The sequence below is a fragment of the Ischnura elegans genome, chromosome 6 (genome assembly GCF_921293095.1).
Source record: "Ischnura elegans chromosome 6, ioIscEleg1.1, whole genome shotgun sequence".
Classification (NCBI taxonomy): domain Eukaryota; kingdom Metazoa; phylum Arthropoda; class Insecta; order Odonata; family Coenagrionidae; genus Ischnura; species Ischnura elegans.
This window is the reverse complement of record NC_060251.1, coordinates 41,118,751-41,140,374: the sequence shown is the minus strand read 5'-3', so window position 1 is coordinate 41,140,374 and position 21,624 is coordinate 41,118,751. Positions and strand designations below refer to the sequence as shown.

The window sequence follows — 21,624 nt, the reverse complement described above, 5'->3', positions numbered from 1 at the left end:
CCAAGGTTGCAACAAAAGTAGGGTATATATCTCCTAATTTCGGCGGAAGAAAGGGGAGGAACTCCCTTATATTCGACCCTAAAAGGACTACCATTAGTATAATTTATTTTGCTACGATGCTAAGCGTACTGTCGCACAGAAGGATGAAATCGGAGAAACTGATCAAATCCTAAAAAACTTTGTTTTTGAGCTAGAAAGTTTAAAACTCACATAAACATTCTCTTTTAAATTGTGCGTAACTTGCCTGATTCATTTTTTCTTGTGACGACAAGTTAACGATATACATAAAGTCAAAGTGAACGAATTTCACGAAAAACGACCACCCTCAATATTTTGATGAAAATAACCAAATCAAACCTCTCGCTGTCGTTTAATGAATTTGCTATGTGGAAAAACAAATACAGCCATTTTAATAAATAAAGTTATTTTGCTTTCGTTCGGTGTTTTTTCAAAGATTGTAATTTATTATTAACTATAGATATATATTAAAAAAGTGGCGGAGCGCGTTGTACTGTCCTATTTTCCGGTCATTTAAAAAATAGTAACTTTTGAAAGACAAGTACAGTAAATTTTTAAGTAATGCGTTTTAGTGGCATTGTGAACTATATTTCGCATTTCAGCGAGGGGTTTTATTAGTGGTACCGCCAAGTTCCGGATAGAATTTGATAGATATACTAAACTAAATTTACTTTGGACGGAAATGTTGCACTCACTTGCACATTTTGCTGGTTTTTGCTTTATCGTGGGTGACTGCACGTATCTCGCAACTGCTGCCCAAGCCGTGCCGTTCTGTCACAACGATAGGCGTGAGCAAATTCACAGAAAATGGGATATTAAATTATTCAGTGCATCCAAACATCTTATTTTTAGTTTATTTAATACTAATATTAATATTAACTAATTATAAATAATTAATAATGTATAATTATTGAAGCAAGAAACTGGTCCTACTATTGAGGGGAATATCACACGAAAACTTTGAGTTCATGGGCGTAGGGGGTGGGGGCAAAACTAGCTTTGGTCGTTCAATTAGTAACTTTTTTGCTCAGAGAAGGTTTATGAAACCCTTTAAGGAAATTATGACAGCAATTTATTAGTTTTTATAATAATTCGCTTGAAAAAAATGATGATTTTTATTTTAGTGTCATGTCTTATACTAATATCATTTTTCTTCAAAAGGAAAATTTGCTCATAACTTGTTTTGAACTAAATTTATTTTCGCTTCTAGGGGTGGCAGTTGCCCCCCCTGCCCCCCGCTGGGTGCACCCATGTTTGAGTGCAACAGCAGCTGTCAAGGACGGACCATTATTAGCTTGTATTTCAGTAATCCTCGTAAATTTGTCATGTGGCACGAAGATTCATCGACGTAAATTTGGAGAATACCGTAAGGATACAGCGCATCTTTTTGTTTCGCTGTATGGGTGGTACAAAATACCTAGCACCAGGGGCGCAGCTAGGAATTAAGGCTGAGGGGGGGGGGGATTAAGGTGCAACTAATACCGGGGTGTGTGGGGGTATGGAATACCCACCAGGATAAGCGGTAGGTGCGAGATTAGAAAATTGCGGAATTTTAAGATAGGTAAGTGGTTCCAAATGGTGAGTTTTATGGCTCTCTGAGGGATATTTTATTGATCCTTACACTATCCTATTAGTAATATCAATCCAATTAAGTAAAATGGATTTAACTTAAAAATTTATCTGAGCTCTGGGGGGGGGGGGGGGGGTTATCCCCAAACCCCCCCCCCCCCTCGCTGCGCCACTGCCTAAGCACCATCCATTAAGTGTCAATACTCAGTAGAAAAGTAGCATCAGCTGCTATAATACTCAACACCTAGGAGGCGCGAAATAAGCACGCAATATCGGTAGCACTCAGGGGCGGTCTGGCCGGGTCGGCTGGTCGGCAATCGCCGAGGGCCCCGAGCTTAGGGGGCCCCCACAACGCTCGCGTCCACCGTGAAGCGTATATGAATGGTGTGAACAAAAAAAGACCCAGCTTACTGGGACCAAAGTTTTTTTGCAACTATAAAATTGTACGTTTTCATTAGCTGTTTTACACAGTAGGTATTACACTCAGTATAAAAATTCAGTATAAAAAATATTTACACTCAGAGTAAAAATATTAAACAAAAAAATAAAGGCGTTTGAAGATAAAAGACAACCTGATACTTTCTGATAAATAAACGATAATAAAAAGATAAAACTGATTTGAAAAGGTTATTTAGGAGGTTGTTTTTTAGATTTAAGCGACGTTTAAAGGAACAAATTCACTAAAAAATGCCTAAATAATAGAACCATAAAACATTATTTAATTTCATAACCTGTTAAATGCTCACTTGTCATAGTATTTTTATCTAGAAATTTCTACTTTTTACTAATTTTTGTCAAGTTTTTAAGAGTCAGAATGGTGTAAAATTCCATTTCCGGGAAATTTCCTAAAATTTTCCGAGGACTCCCGCATCTCCTGGTAAGGGTCATTTATTGGGTCGTTATCATGAGCCCCAGCCAAGGACCCCCAACCACCCCTGACCGCCCATGGTGGCACCAAGCTTGGAAATGTGCCGGATGAATTTTCAAACCACTATTTATAATTTGTGCGACAATTTGGTACTCTGGAACCAGTATTTCGTAAATTATAACACATTTATTTCTCTAATTCTTCTATAAGAAAGATACGATAGTCAATCTAGTCAGATGGCTGCTCCTCTCTTCCAGTCCACTGATTTCCTCAATGAAGGAAATGCATCAACAAGAAACATCAATCTGCAATACTGGAAGAAGCCAAAGACTTTCTTAAATACGCCGAGTAGCACCATTTGAAGTAGGAGAGGATTAAACAAAAGTGTGAATTCTGATGTAAAACGTAGTTTTCATGAAAGGTTGTCATTCATTGAAAAAAATACTGCGAATTATACAGCATAAAAATTGCCATTAATATCTTCTTCCCTTAATATGTAGCAATCTCCAAATATTCGAGAAAATCTGCACTAGGGACCCCATTTTTTTCAGTTTGAGACTGTTGAAAATTTTTGCTTGTGGATGCGATATGTCCAAACTCATTTTTCTATCTTGATGATCGATATCATAGAGGTTGGAACGTGTCACCATAAATCTATGATAAAGCCTGCTAAAGATATATCTATGTATATATTTGTAAAGTGTGATATCACACTCATTTTTTTAAATTGCAATATCGGGTTTCATGTCAGACCTATGCCGGCTTGATGTCAGGCCAGTGTAAGTTGGACGTCATTCCAATGTTGGTTTGATGTCGGGCCGACCTGCACCCTGGCGAAAAATCTGTGTAACAAATATGTGTAAAAATATGGTATATTATGTAAAATTACACATTTACTACACTTTTCTACTCACAAAGTTACACAAATCGTACAGTCTGTACATCCTGTACATCATTGATACCACAGCCGTACTCAATGTGATGCATCAGATGTTACACAGATCGTACCACTAAGTTACCAGTCTATTCATGCACCATAAGTGTACTCAATATATACACATCAATCACTATTTTTGGGGACACAAATGTCATCACAGTTTTACCACTGTGTCGCGATACCATTATATTATGCAATTATTATTTTTTAATATAAAGGATTAAATATCGTATTTTGAAACTTGCGCCTAAGGCCAAAGCGACCGGCGGCCATCTTGCATACCATGTCCCAACAGCCGTCGCGCTGAAACATTCGCAGCTACTGTATTTTGTGACTTTGCGAATTAAGCTATGCTGTAGAATCTTATTTTACAAGCAAATTTACGTTGAAGTACGCAATGGAAGAAGTAAATAATCCGTGTTTCGCAATGAAGACTGGCAAAAAGGAATTGGTAGAATACCATTTCAGGGACTTTTTAAATCGACGCCGGATTAAGTTCCTGTCTGTTTCTGTGTACTGAATTACCGGGTAAAGTGGATCCTAGCGGCACGAAGAGATATATAAGAATATATCCTTGTCAGCATCAACACATATCTGCTGAGCTGACCATGTAAATGTAAGTAAATGGAACATTTTTTCTATTCGTTAGTAAATCACCGAGGTTGTGCATGTAATCTTTCGTATGTACTAATACGATTAATGAACCGCTAATTTCATTCCAATAAGTATTTAAGATTATTAATTACTATGTTCACAGTTTAATTACAATTTAGCATGATCTTTGCTTTCGCGGCCATAGTAAAAATACAATCCATTCAGACCGATTAAGTGGAAATATCAGGGTTCTCGCAGAAGAATCCACTTTGTTAGCAGTTAGTTATGGCATTAAAGTATCAGCCTCAATCTCAATTAAATCGTATACGAAGAGTTTTTTCTTGAAAATTTATAACCATTGGAAATACGTCGAAGAATTATAATAATTAATAAGCTGTTCAAAACACAGCCATCAATTTAACTCTCTCCGATCATTATCATTTAGGTATTGATTTGTGCTTCAGTACATTTTTTACGAATGCCTAAATTGCAATGAAAGTCATAAAGAGTTATAATGTTATCAATTTTCACAATTTGCTGGCAATTTCAGTAGAAGTTGGAATTGGGGCAGAAATAATATCTTCGGAAAATAATATTTCAACTGGTTTATATATTGGACTAGCTGACCCGGCGAACTTCGTACCGCCTAACAATAAATGAACTTACAGTTTACTTACACCATTTATAAATCAAGAGCGGCTGTATCGTTTTTAATCATGTTTAATTTATTATAATAAAATAAGGATACAAATTCAATAAAACTACGTAAATGAGTACCAAAATTGCTTGTCAGAAAGACATTTTCTTTATTGAATCTACATGGGGTGGATCGGAGCACGTTTACGCGGATTTTTTTCAACAAATTTTCTTACGTTTTGGCTTAAGAAATTTTGGGCATTGTGGTTTAATAAAGCAGTTTATGAAATAAAAATTATACGCATTCAGTTGTTGGCTATTTGCGTTATTAGCTGTAAAAAAATGTTCTTAGGTCCACGTCTGTTGCATACACTTGGCCCTTTCAGAGGGCAGGTTGACACAACCCCAGACCGACGCTTGACTGATGCTCAAAATCGTGCAAGAAAAGCCCCTATGAAGCAGCATTCGCATTAAATGACTTAAGGCGCGCCAGTTTTAGTATCTCTATTGGGAAAAAATGCACTGCGTAAACGTACTGCATGCGTAAACGCACCACGGTGAGCCCTACACATTCGGGTTTAATGTCTTGCGTCAAGCACCTTCTGATAAACAACAGTTTTTGTTTTGTATCAGGCGCAAGATGAAGCGGATGAAGCTAAATAAATATAGCGAAGCAAAGCAGTGACGCAGCGAGGGGAGGCTTTGGGGGATAAACCCCCCCCCCCCCCCCCAAGAGCTTAGAGAATTATTTTATGAAAGATTTTGTTATTAATATTAGGGGGACGGATGACTAACAAACAAAACATATTTAACTATTCACACAGCCACAAAACCCACTATTTTGAACCATTTATCTTAAAAAATGTCTGGGGGAAGTGCCCCCACACTTCCCGCTTACCTTAGCGAGTTTTCTATACCCTACAGACCCGTGGTATTAGCTGCGCCCAAAACTCCCTATCCTAGCTACGCACTTGAAGCGAAGGAAGAAATACAGAGGATGGTTTATCGACTCGTGAACATAGCACGCTAAATTGACCATGAGAAAATCATGGGTTTTCATTAGCACATGATCACAAACAACACAAAAACTGAAAGAATGACCATGCGATTTTTTAATCGTTATCACGAATGCATGACGAATTTGAAATTGGATACGTTTAAGCTCAAAAGGGCATATGAGTTGAGATCATGGAATCTACGGAATGAGGACTTCCTAACCTTTGAATTTTCCTTTGAGTAAAGTTGCGTGAATCACATTCATCACCAATTTTTTAATGATCACACACGTTCCGTTGGATAGTTATGGTTGGTTCAGGCTTCGAAATATCATGAGCACAGAAACTACATTTTTCTGTAAATCGTGCCTTGGTAAGCCAGGTATGTCCAAGGACTTAAAATATTTAGATAGATAGTTGGTGATTTCGTCTTCGTTTGTTACACATTTAAAAGATTCGAATCCATGCAGAGTACGAACTATTTGAATTTACCTCGTTTTAGTCATCCACATCTTCGTTCTTGCTCGCTAAATCAACCATCTTTGATTCGGAACACGGACATTACCGTTTGTCAACAATTGCTTGGAGATTTGTTTACAAACACGGTAGTGAAGTGTCAACTCGAGCTGGGCCACGGCTGGGCTTACAATCAGCTCGAATTAAATTTAAAAAATGTAATTTCAATTTAATTAATATTTTGAATATATTTAGTAATTAAAATGTTATATTGTTACTAAATTCAGTTATTAAAGTGGTAAAAACAAAACAAATTATTTAATTTGTAGTTTTGACCGACTTATCAATTGTTGTGTTACTATAACTCCTAAAAGCATGTCCATAGGAAAGAGATGAATATTTTTTGTGAAATTATTCTTTTTTTAATAGCCTATATGTTAACCCCGCCTGAGACGAATCCAAAGAACCAAATCTCATTGAAATCGGTGCAGCCGTTCTCGAGTTATAAGTGTTCTAACTAACACGATTTTCGACTTTCTTTTATATATATAGATGTCAGTTTGTGAATGCAGTGTACATAACAGGACATAACTGAATTGTCAATAAGACCTGAAGATGCTGGCAATAATGCTGGTGAAACTATTGTTATACAAAATGTCTCATGCGACAGATTCCTATAAAATATTATCATCATGAATATTTACAATTCTGTGAAAGACTTGACGCATCTACCTTTGAAAATGAAGATTACAATGTATATACTTTGTTAATTTCATTGCAGATTTCCGAGTTGGCCCTAATTGGAGGCAACACTTCTAAATAAATGATTTTAACGAACTATCCGGTATGTCATGAATGACATCTTGGAAGCCAACTATAGCTGGATAGGCTACAAAAATAAAAGAGTATTTTCTGAGCTTGGCCTGAAAACAATAATTTTTGGTAAGTTTTATATTACATTTTTTCATCATTAGAGGAGAGATACTATCTGAGGTAATTCTAAATCAAAAGGATATTTCTTTGTGAAAACGCCCCAAAAAACATTATCCCTTTCTTCAGTTAGACTTATTTCTTATTAAGCTCTTCATCCCCACTACATAAGTTATTGTCTAACATATCTCTTCCTTATTTTCCATATAAATTGATCCTTCAAAAATTTTATAAATTACCTATGATGGTTAATTGGACTACATGTTGTTGATATCATTGTCATAGAGAATACCCCTTCTTTTACAGATGCAGTTCGACTTTATCACCTAAGTGCTTCATCTAAGGAATTAGAAAATTACACAAAGCATTGGCTTAGACATGACAAATTTAGGGATGCCTAGAAGAAAGGCCATCATATTGATCATCCTAATCAGTAGTGCAGTTCTCACTTCTTTGTAGCATTAGTGTGTAAGTAATTTTCCCACATTATGTCAATTGGTGTTTTAACTTTTAAGTTATATTGAATAACAATATTAAATTTTCTAAATTTGATATATTTGTGGAAGTATTCTGAAGCTGTTTATTAGTGTGGCTTCTTTTAAAATTTTGTTAGAAAATAAATAGAGTTGTGATAACATAAATGCATAAAATTACTAGAATTTATTTTTCTGTTAATAACCAAATGAGTTTGATTAATGGTTGCACAAAAGTCCTCAGAGGTGATGACCATGTTGTCAAAGCTGGCCAGCGATTTAAATGGAAGACATAACACTGGCTTGGGGAAGAAGAAAATCTCAGGAGCCTGGCTTCGTAAGTTACTTCAAATTTTATTTTACCTATTGGCTTAATATAAGTTGGCTGGAATCAACATGGTATGAGGTAAAATAAATAAGAGCAGTAACTTAAGGGGTTGTTATTTATGAAAATGTTGTGAAAAATAAGGTTCTCTCAACCACTGTTTCATTTCATTAAAAAAAAAGAAAGATTGTTTTGACAGAAAGTGTAATGTTATGCATTAAACCAAATTTTTGTCCATTTTATCAAGTTATAAATTTTGCTTGACAAATGTTCTTAATTTTACTTTTTCATTTAACAGGAACTATCAAGATCATCAAGAGGGAGTAGAGGAGGCAACAATTGATGATTTATAGTTCTTCTTCAAACAGCAATAAATATTGATGTTTAAACATTCCTGCATTTATGTTTTTAATTTTAATCCTAATTGCATGGTACCCTTATTACCATTATTGTACACCTGTGTACTAAATGGTACTATAGTGTACATCATGTACACATCATGTACCACTGCAGACTCTGTACTCACTGTACACAATTCAGCGCCAATTGTTACACAAGTTACACACAAAACCTACACAGATTGGGCCACTTTACCACAAAGTTACACAGATTGTACACTGGAGTTATAACTATGTACACTATGGTTACACACAGCCTTCACAGAGTTTACCATTTTCCTACACTAATGGTACACTCAAAAGTTACCATTAGGTTACACAAATGTTACCATTCTTTTTCGCCAGGGCAGCCAACAGCTGCCGACGAAAAATTTTTAAAATGTCAGGTCAGTTAAGTTTCTAAATAAGCCATTAAAACCTTGTAGAGTAAAACCTCTACGTAGTGATCCTCTTCACATCGTAAACCTCCATACTTCATATCACCCCTACGGTCCCGTCAGATTTAGATGTAAATTTATAGGCAAACCTCTTTGTAGTGAATGTCTTAATATCATAAAACCTCCTCTTATTATACCAAGGAGACACCCCCGATACAGCCTAACTACCTCTGTAAATTGCACCGAGACAACTAGAGACCATTAATGCAGCCGCGATTACGTACATCGAATGACATTTTCAGCAATAAATGTTTCACACTTATTTTTTTTCTTATTCACCTTTAATATGCTGTGATTTTCACGTTAATCGTTAGTTATGACCATTTTGTTCCATATGAGAGCATACCTAACAGTAAATAAGAAAAAGGTATCCAACTATCCTAATCATTTTAAGAGACTGTTGAATTAACGAGAGATCACATCGTTTTCTCTCGAGTCACGGTAAAAATCACACAATAGCGCTCGCTTTCTGTTATAAATAATAAATGTATGCTTATTAATGCATGTATGTTTGTTTCAACATATAAGTATAACGGTTTCAAAGACAGTAGTGCCTTTCATTTCTGAAGGATTTGAAAAAATGGTGCCTATCACTAAAACCTCTCTATAGTGAACCTGTATACATTAAATTGCCCAAATGTTGGTCCCCTCCATTATGATATAAAGAGGCTTCACTGTAATTTGATTTCCACCAAAGATTGAAGGAGACAATTTTTAAAAAATGACTATTAAAAGTCATGACATATTTGCAATTTAAAACATTTATACATCTAGATATTAGTATTAAAAATCAATTTTACTCACTCAATAGCAGAGAAGAAGGAGACAAATGCAATTCTCCTGACAGTATTCTTCATTTTGAAGAATTACCTTAACAGTCAAATTCATCTATAGCCTTAGCTATTTCTTCCCTATAAAGAATGAGTGATACATCAACATTATATACACAGGACAGTGGAAAAATTTCAAATCCCGAAGCATCTCTCCAAAGATTACTTCACTTACCAACAACAACATCCTAGTAGAGACTCACTATGTAGGCTGAATTTCACACACACGTGAATGAACTATTCAATTCTGTCTACTGCAGGAACTTTTGAAATAATCACAACTTAGCTTTTACACATGAAAATTTATCTTCCACTGCTACAGAGCTAACTGACTATAGCTGCATCACAGGGTGGTACTTTAAATTTAAATTGACAGCAAAATGATAACATTGTACATACACAGGTAGATAACATGGTGGGGGAGGTAGTGAGAGATTGTATTGGCAAGCTTCCCATACACTTGAAATACAGGATTGTCCTAAATTTTAAAAACCAGAGTAACTGAAAATTTTGCTGAAATGTTTTCAAGCGGGAGCGGAAATTTGTTTGGTTGGACATCTTGAAGCACAGTCCAACATCATCACCGGATTCTGTCTTGATTAAAGCCATGGTTTACACTTATGTTGTCTACTTCCAGTCGGGAGCAGCATATTTCAGTTTAACAATGTACGTAATCAGGAATGAAAGGCTTGGCAATTCATGCACTGCTAAATAAAGAGGGCAAAAGCTCCTCTAGAGTTTATGCCCCTTTTCGGCAACCTCATGAATAGGAATGTGTGGAAGATTTCCAGGTGCTGAACAAGCAGAGAAAGATGTGGCAGTAGGCCTAAGAGCTTAGGGGAAGGAGAATGATTGGGCAAGTAAGATGGAGAGTAAGAGGTTGGTACAGATGGTGATTCATGGCATTTGGCTCAGCATGGCTTAAACTGCTCTCCGAAAACAAGATGTTCATGATGACTTGACGATGATATGAAAATACCACCATGCAATGCAGCCATGGTCAGTAGTAAAACTTTATACTGGAAAAGTAGAGTTGAAAGTATATCATAAGTTTCTACAGCTGAGGAGTTCCACGGATTCATGCCCATAGTGATAAGTCATCTCTGTATTGTGAGCAAATAGAACAGGAGATATCATCAATAGAAAACAACTCTTCCTGAAAATGAAGCACACACTTGATAAAAAGATAGAACTTGGCAATGGATGGAAAATAATTGTAGGTACCTTAAGACTGGTGATTCAATTGACTCATCATGTCATCTAGAGACTGATGGGATGACTCAATAAGTTGAAGGATGTTATAACATTAATACGTATAAAAATGAACTAGTACTTGAACAGCATTTGGATCAAGATCCTTAGCGATTCCGCGGAGATACATACATTCTAAAGGCAGGTCTCATAAGTTCGCGACTTTTGTGCCCTGCTTTGCCCTAATTCATATTTTGTTATGCCCCAAGACTGGTCTCCAGGGGGGAATGAGGGGAAGTGAACAAGGGATTATAGACGATGCCTCTGGGGCTGGCATGTAGCCACAGGGGCCTTAGCCCTTCATGAAGCCTTTGAACCCCTCCAATAAAAATGCTTGCAACAAATGCATCAGATGGATAAATGATCCATGAAATCATAAAGTACCTCTTGTTAGTTTATGTAGTGAGCAGTGAGCTCGTCAGCACTCAATTATTATTCAAGTCCACTCATGGATTAATTTGGCAATGATAATACCTAATTGTTTCCCTTTATGGGGACTGCCCATGTTACAATTGCTGAGGAGACCATTAGAGCAAGAGAACCTATCCTCTGGCACTCCATTTTTTTACATAATTACAGACAGTGCTTAAAGACTGTTTTACATGGGGCACGGAATTGCACAGGTTAGAAGTGCATAAATTTCTAAAATGGTGTAGAATTGCATAAATGCATGAACGAAATTAGAACAGGGGCTATTTTGCCATCTGACATCCACACACTCTCGCACGACTTCTAGAAATTTACCACTTTGCACGATGCAATTTTGACTGCACCTTCGTACACACACTAGATCGTGCAAGTATGTATGTGCTCTGCATAAAACGGCCTTGCTATCCAAAATTTTAAGAGCCCGAACACATACCAACACATATAATCCGTATAATTTTCAAATATGACCTCCCCTCCCCCCCAAATATCTAATTTGTTAAAACTTGTAATAAAAGATACAATAAGGAATCATATTATACTAAACAAAAAAATGACGATGAAACTCTTTGACATGATCCTACTTTCTCCGAGAGAAGCTGGAATGCCGTTCTGGTGCATTGCGGCCAAAATTAAGCAATGGTTATCGACATATTTCATAATTTATGCCAATATAATCAATGATGAATAGAATTTAATTGCAGTATTTAAATAATGAAATACATGGCTGATTTACTGAAATGCATGTCTTTCCAATGTGAAAATTGAAAAAAATATCAGTGTAGGCTATCTGCATACTAACAAAGCTGCCCCAAAGGAAATTTCTAGATACAAGCCTGCCTACAAGGTGGATAGAGTCGGAAAGGAGTGGGATAGGGAAATCCCACGCCATCATTAGGGTGACGTGGGCCACTCATAGCAAAACCATAATTTGATATATCTACGGAAGAGGCAGATTTTTCTATTGAGAAGGAAAATCTTTCAATTCTCCCGTAGAAAAGAAAGGTCGGCCTAGGTGGCGGTGTGGTAGACACCTCACATGCCAAACTGAAGGTCACATGTTCAAGTGGGTATAGCAATTGGCTGCTGAACAAAGTGTCATGATTTCACATCTTGGTGAAGCCTTTGAACCTCTCCGATAAAAATGCTTGCAACAAATGCATCAGATGGATAAATGATCCATGAATTCATAAAGTACCTCTTGTTAGTTTATGTAGTGAGCAGTGAGCTCCTCAGCACTAAATAATTATTCAAGTCCACTCATGGATTAATTTGGTAATGATAATAATTAATGATTATTTTGAAATCAGTTGTTAGAGAAATGTGATTCAGTACTTCGCTCATACAGCACAAAATGTAGTAATTAAATTTTATCTCAGTATAAGACAATATCAGATACATACATATTTCGGGCCTGTGATGTTTTAAGTTCAATGCCATTTACAAGACTGTAAAAATACACATGCTCTCATAACTGTATCAGTTCAATCAATGGAAATGTAGGATAAAATCACCTCCTTGTGAGGCAGGTATTGGATAAAAACAATATGTAACCAACTATATGAATTATAGTCTGCTGAAAATGTAATCTCTTTCAGGGAGATCAATATCATAAAAAATTAATGAGGAAATACTTTAGCATACATATATATCAGTAATGAGAGAAATGATAATGTCAAGATAATGGACAAAATCTGATTTTTCATCACTTCTGAAAGAAAACATGCATATTTTTTTTCAATGTTCTTTATTGATGAAAAATCTATGATCTTCAATGAAAAATGCATGTAATAAGTTTAACTGAGATCCTGCAACAATTATAAGCTTATGCCTTGCCTTCAAAGGTTTCAAGCATGAATCAATATAAATGCATAACAATGATGGCCACAAATAAATTGGAGACTTGAGATGTCACATTCATACCAACTGCATGATAAGGCTTCAAGCCATTGCTGAAGGTCATTTCATGATATTTCATATTTAATTTCCTCCTCTCAAGAAGGAATTTTGATTAAATCACAGGTAATGGTTCAAAGTTAACTCCCATCTGAGATTTAAAATTGACAAAAATAATGATGATGCCAAGAACAAAACAGGACTTTCATCACATAATTTCCATGTAGCATTGCAAAGACATTCAAAATGCATTCAGATGAGAATTGGTCCAAGATTACCAGATAAAAAGCACTGATGGTCCAAGGCTTCTTTTTTGCACAGTTTTTTTTCCACGATATGCATTGCTGGCTTGAGCAGCACACAGTTTGAGAAGTTCCTCAGAGGGAATAGGAAATATACCACTATATAAAATCTTTAGAAAGTTATAAGGTGGGAGAGCATAGGGATTTGGTCTAAAATTAATCCTAACATCATAGAAACCATAGGAGGACATTCCAAAATGTATTGGCATGCATTACTTTGAAAAACTTTCATCTATAAGACTGGTGACTAAGACAACGGGAGCATTGAAAATTGCCAGAATGAAAAGGATACTCAAAAAATTGTTCATATACTATTTGATCAGAGTGTTGGCCCACAAATCTATAGGCTTGTTATTGGACTTTGGAAATTTTCAACACATTAATTTTTCACTATGGCAGTTTAGGAGGTGAAATATAAGATAACATAGGTTTAATAGCATTCTCCAAGGAAAACAAGTACTATGTGCTCTTCGTATCCAACAATAAATATGATTTGGAAGTTACAATGACAGGCCCCCCTGCAGTCACTGAAGTAGGAAATTACCAAATTTACACCTTAAAAGAGTTTCAACAACTAGGACACACTTACAACAGATTCAATACTTTACTTTCAGTTGGAAAATATTGATTCATAGTATGTACACTTAAAATGTACTGAATAAGACATTAAATTTATAAGTGAAGTGAAGAGTTTTGCATGTTGTAGGGACATGCAGCAGAAAATCACAAATAGACACCTAAGAAGCTTTGCAACATGTAAATATTTCAGAAAATAAAATACATACAAAACACAATTTGAATAAACTGAAAAATATGGATAGCACCTGAGCTTTACTGTACAGTAAAAATATAAGTAAAATATTGCAAAGAATTAAACTAAAGACATTAGGATCAAACATAAATTATTACAACATTCAAGTACTTTATTGTACATCCATTATGCTCTTGTTCACATACATTAATAAAGCCTCATGGTAATTTTTGATTGTAGGAACTTGTGAGAAAATATAATGCACTATTACAAGATAAGAAGTGATGCTTTACTGACGAGCTCTGGGCAAGCAATCCATGTGTAATAGAATGCCAGCCACTTACCATGATGTATTCCCAAAATGGAGGAACAGCAGGTAAAAACAATATAGTTCTCGTGTCTGTGTGCTATTTAAAAGCCCACTTATTTTTCATAATAAAATACTGTTTGCATCATCAAGGTGGCCACTGCCTTTCTAATTCCAAATATCAGCATGTAGTACCTAAGTCCCAGTTTTCCAACAAGTATGTATTCCAAATGTATTTTTGAATTGCATCTATTTTATAAGAGCTATTGAGAAAGTATAATGCATTTGCCTTTGTTTCAGCTAAAAACACAATTGCACAGATATTAAAATCTCATTTGATACTGCAACGTTAAAATTAAGCTATTTTATGCAAGATGTTGTACAACAGCCCAGTTAAGTCATCAAATGCCCAAGGTAAGTTTACCTGACTTCCATTTACTGATACAGAAACAGATATATTTAAAGAATGATAAAAGGGAAAAGCGCACTCGACAGTCATTTCAAATAAATTTTTACCACAGTATCTACTTTGTTGCAATGCATGCTAATGGTCCGCGAAGGACTTCAGTATCGATATGATTGCAGGGAAATTTTTGTGAAATATATAATCAATATAATTTTAAGGAGGCATGGAATAGGATGAAAATGGTATCTGGCTTCAATAAGATGCAGGGAGACTAGATATATAGGCGGTCAAATTTCACTTCAAAAATATAAGCTGGACCAAACAATGGATCTCAAACAATCACCCTAATAGTCTTCACTACATAATGGGGACATGAAAAAAATGAGAAGCTCAGATGTTGAAAAGATAACCGAGGAAAATAATCAATTGTTTTTCAACGGTGATGGAAATATAAGGAATCAGAGTAGCCACCTTGATTCTGGAAATGTTTTCATATCTTCAAATGTATGGAACATGAATTCACAGAATGTGTATGAACCTTAAGGACATCATAAGAAAGTGGTCCACTAGCACATAAATTTACTGCTCAGCCATCTCATCAAGTCAAATCCCTACTGCGTTCATAAAAACAATTACAATATTATTAAATCAAGTGTTATAAATTTCTTCCTGTCATCACCACATTTTAGTACCCTTTGTGGCTTTATGGTATTATAAACACATCAACTATAAACATCTCTAGAACAAACTCTCAGAACAAATAACAATAATTTACCCCTCATTTAAATCAAGTTTGGTACTCTTGATTGATGACATATTAAAACGTACGATATAATAACAATAATTATCAATGCAAAAATCTTACATTAGTATTAAAAATACATTTTCGTTTGGAATATACAAAAAATGTGCATTAAGTAAAAAAAAAATTATACTCGATTCAATCAGTCCATTTAGATTCAATCATAAATTAATACGATACCTTTCAACTTAAAAGAGTTAAACACTGATTAGGAGCACTACCTCACATCAGACAAAATTCTTCAGGTATCTCATTTCCACGCACACAAAACCTTTCATACGGTCAACAACTCGCTTACGACATCCAAAAAGAACCTCACCCACTTGAGTCTGCATGCAGCACTGAGGTGCATTGAGTAAGAATGTAGTTATTGGTATCATAAATTCTCTCCACAAAGGAGAAGTCCACGATCAAAAAAAAAAAAAAAACACCTCAATGACATGATTTAAGCTTCAGGAATTCACTGTAAAAACGATTCCACGAACATGTCTTTAATGGATTGATATTGGCTTGACGTTGGTCACATATTAGCCTCTTGCTCGTCATATTCATTATGAATCATCTAGGCAATGTGGTGCGTCAAAAACAAGGGAAAACGATTTAACAAACGGGAGGGGAAGGGGGGATACAAGCAGGACGGAATTCTGGGAGCTCTGGAATGTCCGTGGCTCAGTATGGAGCGCAGCAAAAGGCGATCAGTCAGCCGGGTCGCCAATCTCCCATCTTCTGTCCTCTTCGTCCACTCCCTGTCCCACCCTCACAGCTAACGTCGGAGGGAACGTTTACGCGTGGTGGCACTTGAACTAAAGTTCGGTTGTGTACCACCGACCATGAAGGTCAGGCCATGGTCGGATGCGGTACGTGACCGACTCGTGAAGCTTCCTCGGGCGAGTCTAGGTCCAACTCAGACTCGATCATCGTGGTATCTCTCAAGAGTCGGAGATGGTTGGCTGTCGGAGTGGGGGGCACAGGGCCACCGCTTCCCACAGACTGGATTTCCATTGGCTCTGAGTATGTCGGTGAAATTGCCTGAATGCTGGCTGCATTCCAAAAGACACAACAATGGCACCACATGAGTAAACATCTATCATAATACCTTGATCAGTTAAACAGGGCGGTTACTAAAATATTGGATGATTTTTCTAACTTTTCCAACCTTTCCCAACTATATTTGCAATTTTTCGGATATGCATAAGTTTACTAAATCTACATTTACTTAGTGGAATGTTGATCTTCAACAAAACCAAGACGTGCAAATAAGATTTATGCATATGGAAGGACAAAGTACTTATGCTCATTATTTCCCTGGCACTTAAACATCATATACCTACCTAAATACTATTTATCTTTAAAGGGATTAAAATACAGATAAATGCAGTGAAATACTAGCCTTAAATTGCATCATTATGAGCCACACATTGTTTCATATAAAAAATTACTACACGATCCAGGTCTGGACAAGGATTGACATCATCACATACATTCAAAAGGTATCTATCTATGTAGATGTTTAACTGGTCATGCTAAGTAGGGGTGCCAGTCACTTTACCCATGTCACTCCCCTCTCTTGAACAAAGGGCCTAAAATGCAATGACAATGATTGATTACCCATGACCTGTGGTTACCAAACCTCCCACCCCTGCCTCATCACCAGAAACCTTTGTGAGGAACACATACAAGGAATATTTGTGGCACAGCCCTGAAAAAGTTATGATTTGTCAACCGTATTGTGGGAAGATTTTCAGATGAGAAAGTAAAAGATAGGTACTATTTCACACTCGTACGACCTCACCTTGAATATGCAATGATCATTTGGGATCCCGTGCAGAAAGAAGTAATCTGTGAACTGAATAAAATACGAAGGAAAGCCGTGCGATTCATCAAAAAACTGCTAAGGACGAACAGACGGCATTACCCAGGTGTTAAGCGAATTAGGCAGGGGGCCACGAGAGACTTGGAGGCTGTGAGCTGGACTTAGATAGCTTGAACAATTGAGAATAGATGTCTTTAGGAGTGATACTGAGAACATCATCTTAGAGCCCCACTATATTTCCAGGTCTGACAGAAGTGATAAATTAAGAGAGATAGGGGAGACTGGGGCACAGTGGGACAGTTTTAGCATTTAATTTTTATTTCCCACAGAATTAATGGTAAATGGAAAATGGAGGTACCATCGCTTGGAAAATATATTCTAAATCGTATAAAAAAATCAGCAGGTAATACAATTAGCCTAAAATAGTTGAAATTCTTAAGTTTCTTCTTCGATGAAAAGTGTCCCACTCTGCCCCAGCCTGGGGCAGAGTGGGACAGTGCACGGGGCAGAGTGGGACAGGCTTGCATTAGTCAATAAAATACAAATTTTAAATTAATTGAGGGTACAAATGAATTCATTTACATTAATATGTGAAATATATATGCGAGTGAACATATTAATCAAGAAAATTATTATTCAAGACACATGAGCGGGTAAAAAATATTTAGTCATGTTAGTATAAATTTTAAATCACTGCTTGCAATGTTTTTCATCAAAATTTAATTATTTTAATGGCTTAAGTACTGTCAACTGTTCTTTATGGTAAATTTAGAGACTTTATTCTAACATTGTTGCTATTTCTTCCATTTCCAATCCCCTTTTGTAGTCCTCTCATATGAAAATCTTTAATTTTCTTTACATTTTTATCGCTCATTTTTTAATATTTTCTTATAAGCAGGCTGTTTTTTTCTCCCTTTCCTTTGATTATATTAATTTTCCAGTGTCTTTTTAACTAGCCTATCCGTAGGGATCTCTTGTCTTTTCTTCTGTCTAGTATTTTTAGATATTAGCATGGTAGACGGACGTATTTCCTCAGGGGTGACAACTTTGCCCTCTAAAAACTTTGCCCTCTAAAACGAAGTTTCAGCCCGGGATGTCCTGGGCTTTCGAGATTCTCCTCGGGTTCGAAAAGAAATTCTTATTGATCTTCGACATTTGCTTGTGCAAGGTGTTAGTCATAAAAAATCCTTGGGTTAACAGGGCATACCCCGGTTGAACTAAACGTAGAAATAATATTATTAGATGTAAATTCTTTTTTATATGCTGTACCCACTAACTCTACCAAGTTGCAATTAGTAATATTCTCCTGAGTTGTTTATAGGGCATACGCAGTCATTTTAATATTTTTTTCAAAGGGCCGAACACAGTTATCTAATGGCTGCGGTTTGTGACTCCAGTGAGGTGGCAAAGTAAACATTACCACTACATTCATTTTTACTAACTCAATAGCATCAACAGAAATTTGCAATTCATGGTTGTGTAAAATTAGTAATGGATTATTATCTTGAGAACACTTTGCATCATCGATGAAATGCTTTAAAACCAGTAAAATTAAATTGATAGTTATCCATCCAGATGGGTTTGAGGCACCTACTGATCTCATAAGTTAAACAGTATTTTTGGGAAGAATTTCACTCTAGATAACAAAAAAATGGAGGAATTTTATTAACCTGAGCATTTATAATATTGCAAAATGTCATCGAGGAGCCTCTTTCAAAGGAGGTAACTTCACCTACTTGTATTTCACCTTTGGGGGCTATCACTTTTCCTTGGAGTTAAACGGTAGTGGAACCACTTTCATCATGATTGTATACTGACTAATAAAACGTTATTGTACTTTTCCACACGATTTAAATCAGAATCAGAATAGATTTTCACAAAGTAAAGCCAGAAACAATCGAGTTTATGATTGTATACACTTCCAGCAGAGAATGCGTATTTCACCTAAAGATCTGACAGATCGGAAAAAATGCACTCACAACCGTCCTGTAGAGGACCATGGCTTTTATCAGTGAAGTTTCCGATGGTTAATCGAAGGATTCCGCTTCATAAAACCATAAAATAAATCATCATCAGCGATTTCTTTCTGATTGCAGGATGGTGATTATTTCTTTCCATTGTTCTGAGCAAACTCATTTGCTAATTTTTTCGTGTGCAAGGGAAAAGATCTGTGGTGAAGTCGTGCTGCAGTTGTTACCCACAGTTTACTATGGTGGTAATTAATTTTGTAAGCTATGAATCGCAAAATTTCAATTTATAAATAATTTCAATTAAATAGATAATACGTAACAAACACTCTTGCCCCAAAATTCTCTTTAAAACTAAATTTTAATTGCCTGTTATTCTTGCTTTCACGCAAATCTCTGAATGTTCCCTGAGCAGGCCTATAAAAAGGAGAAATGTCGCAGCAACTAATATTTATGAGACTCTCTCCTCACTACCTAAAGCTCGCTTATGTCCTGGACTGAACTGTTCCGTATTAAGAGCATTATCTACGTAACAATTGTGTAATTCAAGAAATTTAGACAAATTGTCGCATACGATCGGGGTTCACTTAAATTATTCACTTCGGCTTTACTCTTCTTACGTGCATTGCTGATGCCATTCTATACATTTGTCCTCACTTTGTTGCATTGAAATGTACTGCTTCAAATCCTAAAGCACCAATATGGAGCCAAAACACTACAAAGTCACCATGACATGAAATTAGAGTGCTTTTAGATTACGGAGATTGATAGTTCGAAGCATCTGGGCTGTAAGTCGGCGTCCAACTATGACCCAATCCGAGTTGTCCCACTGTGCCCCAATTCAAGTTGTCCCACTGTGCCCCAATTTGAGGTGTCCCACTGTGCCCCGCATGTCCTGAAGTCTTATAATTGTCAGCAAAAATTTTAAACATGTTACTTTCGGAAAATATATTTTTTTTAATATTATACAGTCTCTAAATTATGTATTCGACAAGTCATTTTGCATGAAGCTTGTTAAAATTAGGAAAATTGCATAAATATTCACAACATGAAAGTTGCGAAAATTATAGCAAAAACACATTTTATAACATTTATGCGAAGCTACTTAACATTATGAAATAAGATTTTTGTGCATTATTTCCCGTGACAAGACATCCTTAATTTTAGTACATTTGCTCTTTGACCGAGTAAATTGTTTAAATAAATCAATTGTCCCACTGTACCCCGTGTCCCACTGTGCCCCAGTCTCCCCTATATTATATAGCACTTTAACACATTCACTGCTGCTTCCATCATAATGACCGAAACGTGTACTTAATCTTCACACCACTTAGGTCATAGCGACAGAAGAATTAGCCACTTTTTTGGCCTCTCATAGCACGCTGTAGGTCATATCAGCTTTGGTGCCACATATATGACATGACAGACATGGCACACATAGCTGAATGCACAAGTCAAATGGAAAGTATCATAAAGTATTAAAAAGAAAGAAAAAAGATAAACATGTTGGTGCAATGATAGAATTTATATAAAAGTCCATGTCAGGGAACGTGTTAAGAAGGGACAAATGATATTCTGAAATCACTGTTGTTCATGGGACATATCATAACTTCACCCAAGAGATCAACCAATGATACGAACCAAAATATATGTAAGTGGTATTTATAAATAAAAATAGATTTAAGTGTGCTTCCTTCAAAAGAAATAAGAAAAAGTCCATCACAGAATTGAGTATTTTTAACTTAAGTCAGACAACCCTTGTCATTAATATGGAATTACCATCCCAAATCATGGTTTGATATCAACAATAAATATTTTAATACAACTTAAATATTTGAAAAGGTATTCCATGAAAAAATAAAAAAAGCAAAATCACTTCATGCACCTGATTGTATGTAATAAGAGGCAGCTTTAGTATCGGAAGCTTTCCAGAGCAGCTGCATATTATGCATTATCAAGCAAGCTTTTCTGGCCATTGTAGGATGCATCATCAAGCAAAGTTACCTCTACAGGAAGGAAATTCAGTTTAAAAAGTGATTCTAGGCTACAATCTTAGTATTCTTGAATACCAGTCTTAACTAATCTCAAATAAAACAACTAGGCAAATTGTTTTCTAACAATTATAATGCCATGAAGCATAGATTAACGTATTTACACTGAAAAAACACACTTTGAACAATCTCACATGAGATTAGAGGGAGGGTATCAAGCCAAATCTCATGATATCACACTGCGGT

The 21,624-nt window shown here is 36.0% G+C and overlaps 1 protein-coding gene and 1 long non-coding RNA gene across 3 annotated transcripts in view; one reads left to right on the top strand and one right to left on the bottom strand.

Annotated features, from left to right (window-relative positions):
• Positions 1-3,976: 3,976 nt before the first annotated feature.
• Positions 3,977-7,470, top strand: LOC124160855. Its single transcript, XR_006865251.1, has 3 exons — positions 3,977-4,002; positions 6,855-7,015; positions 7,310-7,470. It is a non-coding gene; the product is annotated as an uncharacterized LOC124160855 (long non-coding RNA).
• Positions 7,471-13,373: 5,903 nt separating this feature from the next.
• The window catches only part of LOC124160540 (palmitoyltransferase ZDHHC9), a 33,839-nt gene continuing 25,588 nt past the window's right edge, over positions 13,374-21,624 (bottom strand). For both annotated transcript variants that reach the window (XM_046536404.1, XM_046536405.1), the window contains exon 9: positions 13,374-16,647. In XM_046536404.1, coding sequence (XP_046392360.1) covers positions 16,445-16,647 — 203 coding nt within the window. In that variant the 3' untranslated portion in view covers positions 13,374-16,444. The remainder of the gene's footprint in view (positions 16,648-21,624) is intronic.